This window comes from Nansenia antarctica, assembly GCF_963989245.1.
Source record: "Nansenia antarctica genome assembly, chromosome: 16".
In the NCBI taxonomy this organism is placed as follows: domain Eukaryota; kingdom Metazoa; phylum Chordata; class Actinopteri; order Argentiniformes; family Microstomatidae; genus Nansenia; species Nansenia antarctica.
In genome coordinates, this window is record NC_137686.1 from 29,260,432 (window position 1) to 29,272,194 (window position 11,763).

Sequence of the window (11,763 nt, forward strand, 5' to 3'; positions counted from 1 at the left end):
TAACACACACACACACACACACACTGTAACTGTAAGTGTGTGTAGGAGGGCTGTGTGTCTTTAGTTCATGTCTGTTTGTGTGTGTGTGTGTGTGTGTGTGTGTGTGTGTGTGTGTGTGTGTGTGTGTGTGTGTGTGTGTGTGTGTGTGTGTGTGTGTGTGTGTGTGTAGGAGGGTATGCTGCAGGACCTGCAGAGGTCAGTAGAGGCGGAGGAGGAGATCTGGAAGAACAAGATGGCCGCCGCCGAGGAGCAGAGACAGGCCGTGAGTAACACACACACACATACACACACACACACACACACACAAGCCTAACCCTACTCTAAGCGGGTGAGAGCTAGAGCTCACCCCAACGCTGGCCTGTCCCCCCCGCTGAGCACAGGGACACGCCCTAGTAGCCTGCAGGCAAGAACAGAACGGCTCAGAAATAGTTTCTTCCCCCAGGCCGTCCGCATTAGCTACCTATAGAAGGACCGCGGCACACCTATTCATCTCTTAAAGCTCACCTATTCATCTCTTAAAGCTCACCTATTTATCTCTTAAAGCACACCTATTTATCTCTTAAAGCACACCTATTCATCTCTTAAAGCTCACCTATTTATCTCTTAAAGCACACCTATTTATCTCTTAAAGCTCACCTATTTATCTCTTAAAGCTCACCTATTTATCTCTTAAAGCTCACCTATTTATCTCTTAAAGCACACCTATTTATCTCTTAAAGCTCACCTATTTATCTCTTAAAGCTCACCTATTTATCTCTTAAAGCTCACCTATTTATCTCTTAAAGCTCACCTATTTATCTGTTAAAGCACACCTATTTATCTCTTAAAGCACACCTATTCATCTCTTAAAGCACACCTATTTATCTCTTAAAGCATACCTATTTATCTCTTAAAGCTCACCTATTTATCTCTTAAAGCACACCTATTTATCTCTTAAAGCTCACCTATTTATCTGCACAGCACTTTGTCCCTGATGACCCTTATGTGTATTTCTGTGCATGTGACAAATAAAGCACCCTTGAACACTCACACACACACTCACACACACACACACACACACACACACACTCACTCACACACCACACACACACACACACACCCCCCCCTGACCCCCCCCTGACCCCCCCCCTGACCCCCCCCTGACCCCCCCCAGGCTCTGGACCAGGTGAAGGTGTTGGAACAGGCAGCAGAGAACGCCACGACAGAGGGAGACATCACAGACCAGGTACGCTCTGGGCTCGGCTAGCCAGCCTGTCTACAGATCAGTCAGAGGGGTAACTTGTTCAGGTTAAGGCGGCGCTGGTCCTGATGTCATCAAGTCTTTCTGTCTTCTTCCTCCCTCCCTCCCCCTGCCCCCCCTCCCCCCTCCCCCTCCCTCCCCCTGCCCCTCCCCTCCCCCTGCCCCTCCCCTCCCCCTCCCCCTCCTCTCCCTGCCCCTCCCCTCCCCCTCCCCCTCCCCTGCCCCCCCTCCTCTCCCTGCCCCCTCCCTCCCCCTGCCCCCTCCCTCCCCCTGCCCCTCCCCTCCCCCTCCCCCTCCTCTCCCTGCCCCTCCCCTCCCCCTCCCTCCCCCTGCCCCCTCCCTCCCCCTGCCCCTCCCCTCCCCCTCCCCCTCCTCTCCCTGCCCCTCCCCCTCCCCCTCCCCTGCCCCCCCTCCTCTCCCTGCCCCCTCCCTCCCCCTGCCCCTCCCCTCCCCCTCCCCCTCCTCTCCCTGCCCCTCCCCTCCCCCTCCCCCTCCCCTGCCCCCCCTCCTCTCCCTGCCCCCTCCCTCCCCCTGCCCCCTCCCTCCCCCTGCCCCCTCCCTCCCCCTGCCCCTCCCCTCCCCCTCCCCCTCCTCTCCCTGCCCCTCCCCCTCCCCCTCCCCTGCCCCCCCTCCTCTCCCTGCCCCCTCCCTCCCCCTGCCCCCTCCCTCCCCCTGCCCCCTCCCTCCCCCTGCCCCCCCCTCCCTCCCCTCCCCCTCCCCCTGCCCCCTCCCTAGCTGAAGGAGCAGGTGATGCTTCTAGAAGCTCAGTTAGAGAAACAGCTGGAGTCTGTCAGCGTCAGCCAAACGTATGCAGAGGAGATGGCACAGGTACTATATACTATACTATACTACTACACTATACTATACTACTATACTACTATACTACTACTATTACACTATACTATACTACTATACTACTATACTACTATACTACTACTACTACTACTACTACTACTACTATACTACTATACTATACTATACTACTATACTACTACTATTACACTATACTATACTACTATACTACTATACTACTACTACTACTACTACTACTACTACTACTACTATACTACTATACTATACTATACTACTATACTACTACTATACTACTATACTATACTATACTACTATACTACTACTATACTACTATACTATACTTTACTACTACTACTACTACTATACTACTATACTTTACTACTACTACTACTACTACTATACTACTATACTACTACTACTACTACTACTACTACTACTACTACTACTACTATACTACTATACTTTACTACTACTACTACTACTACTACTATACTACTACTACTACTACACTCCAGTAGGGTCGGTCTAGTAACAGTCATCGTTACACACTCAGACATGTTGGCTTCGTCTCACTGTGACTGGCTGGGTTAGGGTTAACCCTATGTTGACTGGCTGGGTTAGGGTTAACCCTATGTTGACTGGCTGGGTTAGGTTTAACCCTATGTTGACTGGCTGGGTTGGGGTTAACCCTATGTTGACTGGCTGGGTTGGGGTTAACCCTATGTTGACTGGCTGGGTTGGGGTTAACCCTATGTTGACTGGCTGGGTTAGGGTTAACCCTATGTTGACTGGCTGGGTTAGGGTTAACCCTATGTTGACTGGCTGGGTTAGGGTTAACCCTATGTTGACTGGCTGGGTTAGGGTTAACCCTATGTTGACTGGCTGGCTGGGTTAGGGTTAACCCTATGTTGACTGGCTGGCTGGGTTAGGGTTAACCCTATGTTGACTGGCTGGGTTAGGGTTAACCCTATGTTGACTGGCTGGGTTGGGGTTAACCCTATGTTGACTGGCTGGGTTGGGGTTAACCCTATGTTGACTGGCTGGGTTGGGGTTAACCCTATGTTGACTGGCTGGGTTAGGGTTAACCCTATGTTGACTGGCTGGGTTGGGGTTAACCCTATGTTGACTGGCTGGGTTAGGGTTAACCCTATGTTGACTGGCTGGGTTAGGGTTAACCCTATGTTGACTGGCTGGGTTGGGGTTAACCCTATGTTGACTGGCTGGGTTAGGGTTAACCCTATGTTGACTGGCTGGGTTAGGGTTAACCCTATGTTGACTGGCTGGGTTAGGGTTAACCCTATGTTGGCTGGCTGGGTTAGGGTTAACCCTATGTTGACTGGCTGGGTTAGGGTTAACCCTATGTTGACTGGCTGGGTTAGGGTTAACCCTATGTTGACTGGCTGGGTTAGGGTTAACCCTATGTTGGCTGGCTGGGTTAGGGTTAACCCTATGTTGACTGGCTGGGTTGGGGTTAACCCTATGTTGACTGGCTGGGTTAGGGTTAACCCTATGTTGACTGGCTGGGTTAGGGTTAACCCTATGTTGACTGGCTGGGTTAGGGTTAACCCTATGTTGACTGGCTGGGTTAGGGTTAACCCTATGTTGACTGGCTGGGTTAGGGTTAACCCTATGTTGACTGGCTGGGTTAGGGTTAACCCTATGTTGACTGGCTGGGTTAGGGTTAACCCTATGTTGACTGGCTGGGTTAGGGTTAACCCTATGTTGACTGGCTGGCTGGGTTAGGGTTAACCCTATGTTGACTGGCTGGGTTAGGGTTAACCCTATGTTGGCTGGCTGGGTTAGGGTTAACCCTATGTTGACTGGCTGGGTTAGGGTTAACCCTATGTTGACTGGCTGGCTGGGTTAGGGTTAACCCTATGTTGACTGGCTGGGTTAGGGTTAACCCTATGTTGGCTGGCTGGGTTAGGGTTAACCCTATGTTGACTGGCTGGGTTAGGGTCAACCCTATGTTGACTGGCTGGGTTAGGGTCAACCCTATGTTGACTGGCTGGGTTAGGGTTAACCCTATGTTGACTGGCTGGGTTAGGGTTAACCCTATGTTGACTGGCTGGCTGGGTTAGGGTTAACCCTATGTTGACTGGCTGGGTTGGGGTTAACCCTATGTTGGCTGGCTGGGTTAGGGTTAACCCTATGTTGACTGGCTGGGTTAGGGTTAACCCTATGTTGACTGGCTGGGTTAGGGTTAACCCTATGTTGACTGGCTGGGTTAGGGTTAACCCTATGTTGACTGGCTGGGTTAGGGTTAACCCTATGTTGACTGGCTGGGTTAGGGTTAACCCTATGTTGACTGGCTGGGTTAGGGTTAACCCTATGTTGACTGGCTGGGTTAGGGTTAACCCTATGTTGACTGGCTGGGTTAGGGTTAACCCTATGTTGACTGGCTGGGTTAGGGTTAACCCTATGTTGACTGGCTGGGTTAGGGTTAACCCTATGTTGACTGGCTGGGTTAGGGTTAACCCTATGTTGACTGGCTCGGCGGCCATCTTCTCTCCCTGCAGCTGAAGGCCTTGTTATCAGCCACACAGAGCCAGCTCAGCCAATCAGAAGCCCAGAAGCTGGAGACCAGCAGCCAATCAGAAGCCCAGAAGCAGGCGGGGGAACTCTCTCTGGTAGGTGTTCTAGAATGTTCCACTCTGACCCCCAACACTAACCCTAAATACCTGACCTCTGACCTCTACCTGACCCTGTGACCTCTCTACCTGACCCTGTGACCTCTACCTGACCCTGTGACCTCTCTACCTGACCCTGTGACCTCCACCTGACCCTGTGACCTCTACCTGACCCTGTGACCTCTCTACCTGACCCTGTGACCTCTCTACCTGACCCTGTGACCTCTCTACCTGACCCTGTGACCTCTCTACCTGACCCTGTGACCTCTACCTGACCCTGTGACCTCTACCTGACCCTCTGACCTCTACCTGACCCTGTGACCTCTCTACCTGACCCTGTGACCTCTACCTGACCCTGTGACCTCTACCTGACCCTGTGACCTCTACCTGACCCTGTGACCTCTACCTGACCCTGTGACCTCTACCTGACCCTCTGACCTCTACCTGACCCTCTGACCTCTACCTGACCCTCTGACCTCTACCTGACCCTGTGACCTCTACCTGACCCTGTGACCTCTACCTGACCCTGTGACCTCTACCTGACCCTGTGACCTCTACCTGACCCTCTGACCTCTACCTGACCCTCTGACCTCTACCTGACCCTGTGACCTCTACCTGACCCTGTGACCTCTACCTGACCCTGTGACCTCTACCTGACCCTCTGACCTCTACCTGACCCTGTGACCTCTACCTGACCCTGTGACCTCTACCTGACCCTGTGACCTCTACCTGACCCTGTGACCTCTACCTGACCCTGTGACCTCTACCTGACCCTCTGACCTCTACCTGACCCTGTGACCTCTACCTGACCCTCTGACCTCTACCTGACCCTCTGACCTCTACCTGACCCTCTGACCTCTACCTGACCCTCTGACCTCTACCTGACCCTCAGACCTCTACCTGACCCTGTGACCTCTACCTGACCCTGTGACCTCTACCTGACCCTGTGACCTCTACCTGACCCTGTGACCTCTACCTGACCTCTCTACCTGACCCTGTGACCTCTACCTGACCCTGTGACCTCTACCTGACCCTGTGACCTCTACCTGACCTCTCTACCTGACCCTGTGACCTCTACCTGACCTCTCTACCTGACCCTGTGACCTCTACCTGACCCTGTGACCTCTCTACCTGACCTCTGACCTCTCTACCTGACCCTGTGTGAATGTGTAGGGCTGCTTCTTAGTTTCTCCTTATGCTTCCTGTGAGGGGCATATGGAAAGGGGATTGGCTTGTGTTGAGTAGCAGGAAGTGGGCATGGCTTGTGTTGAGTAGCAGCTTCCTGTTTCAGGTGAGAGAGCAGCTGAGCGATGCCACAGAGCACGTGCACCAGGAGGCCCCGCCCACTCAGGTCACAGTGGCCCCGCCCACTCAGGAGGCCCCGCCCACTCAGGTCACAGTGGCCCCGCCCACTCAGGTCAGGGTGGCAGCCTGGAGGGGGGGGGGAGGGAGGGTCTAACCACTGGCATGGCTCCATTTAACCCTGGATGCTCGCTGACACTAGTCTGTGTGTGTGTGTGTGTCTGTGTGTCTGTGTGTGTGTCTGTGTCTCTGTGTGTCTCTGTGTGTCTCTGTGTGTCTCTGTGTGTCTCTGTGTCTCTGTGTCTCTGTGTGTCTGTGTGTCTGTGTGTCTGTGTGTGTGTCTGTGTCTCTGTGTGTGTGTCTGTGTCTCTGTGTGTCTCTGTGTGTCTCTGTGTGTCTCTGTGTCTCTGTGTGTCTGTGTCTCTGTGTGTCTGTGTCTCTGTGTGTCTGTGTGTCTCTGTGTCTCTGTGTCTCTGTGTCTCTGTGTGTCTGTGTGTCTCTGTGTCTCTGTGTGTCTCTCTGTCTCTGTGTGTCTGTGTCTCTGTGTGTCTCTATGTCTCTGTGTCTCTGTGTCTCTGTGTCTCTGTGTGTCTCTGTGTCTCTGTGTGTCTGTGTGTCTCTGTGTGTCTCTCTGTCTCTGTGTGTCTGTGTCTCTGTGTGTCTCTATGTCTCTGTGTCTCTGTGTGTCTGTGTGTCTCTGTGTCTCTGTGTGTCTCTGTGTGTCTGTGTCTCTGTGTGTCTGTGTGTCTCTGTGTCTCTGTGTGTCTCTGTGTGTCTCTCTGTCTCTGTGTGTCTCTGTGTGTCTGTGTCTCTGTGTCTCTATGTCTCTGTGTGTCTCTGTGTGTCTCTGTGTGTCTGTGTCTCTGTGTCTCTATGTCGCTGTGTGTCTGTGTGTCTCTGTGTCTCTGTGTGTTTGTGTGTGTGTCTGTGTCTCTGTCTCTGTGTGTCTCTCTGTGTCTCTGTGCGTCTGTGTGTCTCTGTGTCTCTCTGTGTCTCTCTGTGTCTCTGTGTGTCTCTGTGTGTCTCTGTGTGTCTCTCTGTGTGTCTCTGTGTGTCTGTGTGTCTCTGTGTGTCTCTGTGTCTCTGTGTGTCTCTGTGTCTCTCTGTGTGTGTCTCTGTGTGTCTCTGTGTGTCTCTTCCCCAACACAGCTTGCCTTTTCCAGCTGCATTCTGATTGGTCAAGAGGCGTCTTGACGTGTTCTAACTAACCTCTGATTGGTCAAAGCTCTGTCACTGGAGCGGGCGGGGCTTGCTCCATGATGGTGATTGGTCCAGAGTCTGGGTGGAGAGAGAAGTCTGACTCAGTGTGTGTGTGTGTGTGTGTGTGTGTGTAGATGGAGCAGCCCGAGGGGAGAGAGCAGCTACCTGAGGACGTTAAACAGGTGAGCCACACCTCCGACCAGCCACACTGAACACAAATGAACACTTTCATGAGTTGAAATCGAGATAAAGATCTAAGACCTTTTTTCCCCTATTGTACACAAAAGGCTTATTTCTCTAAAATTGTGTTCACGACAATGTTGTTTACACCTGTGTTATTTAGTGAGCACTTCTCCTTTGCCGAGATACTCCATCCACCTGACAGGTGTGGCATATCCAGATGCTGATTAGACAGCATGGCTGTTGCACAGGTGTGCCTTAGGCTGTCACGGCTGTCACGTTGCTGTTGACCGTGTCCTCACAGAGAGGACATGTTGACTGTCTCCTCACAGAGAGGACATGTTGACTGTGCTCCTCACAGAGAGGACATGTTGACTGTCTCCTCACAGAGAGGACATGTTGACTGTCTCCTCACAGAGAGGACATGTTGACTGTCTCCTCACAGAGAGGACATGTTGAATGTGCTGCTCACAGGCCTCTTTCACACCGGCAGTTCCGAACGCCGGTTCGTGTTCGCGTGCCGAAACCTCCGAACGTTGGCGCTGTCTGGCGAACGAGCCCGCGTTCATACCAGTGTATCGTTCGCCAGACAGCGCCAACGTTCGGAGGTTTCGGCACGCGAACGCGAACCGGCGTTCGGAACTGCCGGTGTGTAAGCCCTATCAGAGAGGACATGTTGACTGTCTCCTCACAGAGAGGACATGTTGACTGTCTCCTCACAGAGACTATACAGAGTTATAGAGTTAGAGTTCCTCTGGCAACTAGAAGTCCTTCATTCCAACTGCCACTAGCATCCGTCCCTCTGCAGAGTGACCAGCAAGATGGAAGCCACAGACATGAACTGTTCTGATGTGTCACAGACATGAACTGTTCTGATGTGTTTCTAATGTGCAACCCTGTCTCTGTCTCTGTCTCTCTCTGTCTCTGTCTCTCTCTCTGTCTCTGTCTCTGTCTGTCTCTGTCTAACCCTGTCTCTGTCTCTGTCTAACTCTGTCTCTGTCTCTGTCTCTGTCTGTCTCTGTCTCTGTCTGTCTCTGTCTAACCCTGTCTCTGTCTCTCTCTGTCTCTGTCTCTCTCTCTCTCTCTGTCTCTGTCTCTCTCTGTCTCTGTCTAACTCTGTCTCTGTCTCTGTCTCTCTCTGTCTCTGTCTCTCTCTGTCTCTGTCTCTCTCTGTCTCTGTCTAACTCTGTCTCTGTCTAACTCTGTCTCTGTCTCTGTCTCTGTCTCTGTCTCTGCCTGTTTGTGTTTTTCATGTCGTGCTGGTTGCCTTCTGGCTTCTTGTGTTGATTTTTCTGTGTTTGGTGAACCGAAGACAATAAAGTTATATTCACCTTGGTGGACAATAAAGTTATATTCAATTGACTTGTCTCAGCAGGAGGAGGAGCAGGAGCAGGAGGAGGAGTCTGAACCGAAGGACGGGACCTCTGTTTGAGAACTCCACGGAAGACGAGCAACTCGCCAAAGATGCCTTAACATCCAACCATTACTCCACCCTTCTCTCGTATTGTAGTTGATTATGTAGCCGAGGGGGAGGGGCTTGTTTAAGGGAAGGGGGCGTGTCCACGGGGGAAGAGGAGGGGCTTGTTTAAGGGAAGGGGGTGTGTCCACGGGGGAAGAGGAGGGGCTTGTTTAAGGGAAGGGGGGCGTGTCCACGGGGGAAGAAGAGGGGCTTGTTTAAGGGAAGGGGGGCGTGTCTGAGGGGGAAGAGGAGGGGCTTGTTTAAGGGAAGGGGGCGTGTCCACGGGGGAAGAGGAGGGGCTTGTTTAAGGGCAGGGGAGCGTGTCCGAGGGGGAAGAGGAGGGGCTTCGGTCGTGTTCATGTGTGATGGATGGGGGTGGACTTCCTGTCTTGTCAGGAAGCTTCTGTTTGTTCCCTGTCTGTCCCAGAGCCCCGCCCCCCTCGGCCAGGGAGCCAATCACACGCTGATGGAGGGGGGGGGGGGGGGGGGGCGGTGTTATTGATAAAGGGAAGGTAGCTGTGTGTTCAACGTACAGCCACAGGTGCAATCATGCTTTAGTTGTCCTCTGGGGGGAGGGAGAGGGGGGGGAGGGAGGGAGAGAGGGAGGGGGAGAGAGAAAGGGTGGGGGGAGGGAGGGAGGAGGGGGAGAGAGAAAGGGTGGGGGGAGGGAGGCCGTTTCATGGTACACAGATGCAACAATGTGGTTCCTTGTATTTCAGTAGTGGGCTGCTGGCCACTGTGACTCTGTATCAAATAAACTGTGTAGACACAACGGAAACCAGATTCTCTTTCTCTGATCAGTTTAAACTGTGTAGAAGTGAATTTGACGGGACCATGGCGACACTGCAGTTACCGTGGCTACACTGCCAACTGAGCTATGACAATATAGGTTTTTGACATTCTGGACATTTATTAGACACTTTCACACTCCACAAAGTACATTTGTCCAAAGTAAGTGAATTATCTATACATCATCTATAGTCATCATAAGCAAAACTCTATGCTAGGACCAGGGTTAGACCAGGGTTAGACCAGAGTTAGACCAGGGTTAGGACCAGGGCTAGACCAGGGTTAGGACCAGGGTTAGACCAGGGTTAGGACCAGGGTTAGACCAGGGTTAGACTAGAGTAAGACCAGGGTTAGACCAGGGTTAGACCAGGGTTAGGACCAGGGTTAGGACCAGGGTTAGACCAGGGTTAGGACCAGGGTTAGGACCAGGGTTAGACCAGGGTTAGGACCAGGGTTAGACCAGGGTTAGACCAGGGTTAGACCAGGGTTAGGACCAGGGTTAGGACCAGGGTTAGACCAGGGTTAGGACCAGGGTTAGACCAGGGTTAGGACCAGGGTTAGACCAGGGTTAGGACCAGGGTTAGGACCAGGGTTAGACCAGGGTTAGGACCAGGGTTAGGACCAGGGTTAGACCAGGGTTAGACCAGGGTTAGGACCAGGGTTAGGACCAGGGTTAGACCAGGGCTAGACCAGGGGTAGGACCAGGGGTAGGACCAGGGTTAGACCAGGGTTAGACCAGGGTTAGACCAGGGTTAGACCAGGGTTAGACCAGGGTTAGGACCAGGGTTAGATCAGAGTTAGACCAGTGTTAGACCAGGGTTAGACCAGGGTTAGGACCAGGGTTAGACCAGAGTTAGACCAGTGTTAGACCAGGGCTAGACCAGGGTTAGGACCAGGGTTAGACCAGGGTTAGACCAGGGTTAGACCAGGGTTAGACCAGGGTTAGACCATGTGTTTATGGGTTAGGGTTAGTGTTGTTTATTATCAGCAGAGTAACTGTACAGAGGGGTAATGGTGGGTGAAGAGGTCTTACAATAATCAACAATAAACACTAATTCTTATTACTAAATGTCTCATTCTAATTTATCTTATAATAATTCCCCCAATGTAGTAAGTTCCCATAATTCCCATATTCCCAAATCACAATGGCTGTGTTCGGAATAGCATAAGTGTGATCACGGATGAGCGGTGGTATTTTCACTGAAATGAGCGGGAATTTACATTGAAATGCATTCTTAGACATGTCTACATTATCATGATTACAAAGATGCCACTTGAAATGCATGAAATCCACGTTTATTTGTGTCTTACACACATGTTCACCTAGTATCTGACTGCCTGCAGCCCAATCACGAATGATCCCAGTATTGTAGCTTCAGACAAGTTGGTTGTTATTGTGCTTGCTGCAGCAAGCCCACGATATGTTATTGCTCATATATATTTATATTAATCCTGTTCTTTTACCAACTGCTAAGACAACAATATAGTAAGCTAGTTACTTTAGCTAGCTAAAGATATTGGCCCCCAAATCATTTTACAACTTGTAACTAACTAAGTTTGCAGTAACTAAGGTAACCCCGCAGTAAAGGTATCTAACTAAAGTAACGTAGCTAGCGAATGTTAGCCTACAAAAATGGAGAAAAAAAACTCAGATCAGATATATAAGAGTTATTTTGATAAACTGGACACATTTTGGGAATATATGTGGTTACTTTCTCACCTGAAAACATATTAAAACTTCATAAAATAACATGTTAACACTTGTAGAGCCTAAATTACTACAGCTTTTAGCTGATGGAGGCTTAACCTGATTTAAAATGCCCGCTGGCATACTTATTATGAATGTAGTATGCAGTATGCTAGTATGTAGTATGTAGTATGTAGTATGCAGTATGTAGTATGTAGTATGCAGTATGTAGTATGTAGTATGTAGTATGCAGTATGTATGTATGTCCCCTCAGCCGAAGGCCCGACGAGTAATCCATCACAACAGTCGACCGACGACGACCACGGCGACTCCCCTGACGAAAACATTCGGAAAGTATCGTAACTCGTACTTTCATTCCGCGTATCGCGTATCGCACGGTTATCACGGTTATCACGGTTATCACGGTTATCTCGGTTATCATGGTTATCACGGTTATCACGGT

General features: G+C 51.1%; 1 protein-coding gene across 1 annotated transcript in view; it reads left to right on the forward strand.

Annotated features, from left to right (window-relative positions):
* The window catches only part of LOC308172243 (uncharacterized protein), a gene marked incomplete at its 5' end in the record, with an annotated part of 18,045 nt that extends 9,151 nt beyond the window's left edge, over positions 1-8,894 (forward strand). The window contains 7 exons of the mRNA XM_080547149.1: positions 170-262; positions 1,154-1,225; positions 1,976-2,068; positions 4,573-4,683; positions 5,975-6,100; positions 7,320-7,367; positions 8,738-8,894. Coding sequence (XP_080403275.1) covers positions 170-262; positions 1,154-1,225; positions 1,976-2,068; positions 4,573-4,683; positions 5,975-6,100; positions 7,320-7,367; positions 8,738-8,797 — 603 coding nt within the window. The remainder of the gene's footprint in view (positions 1-169; positions 263-1,153; positions 1,226-1,975; positions 2,069-4,572; positions 4,684-5,974; positions 6,101-7,319; positions 7,368-8,737) is intronic.
* Between the last annotated feature and the right edge of the window lie 2,869 nt (positions 8,895-11,763).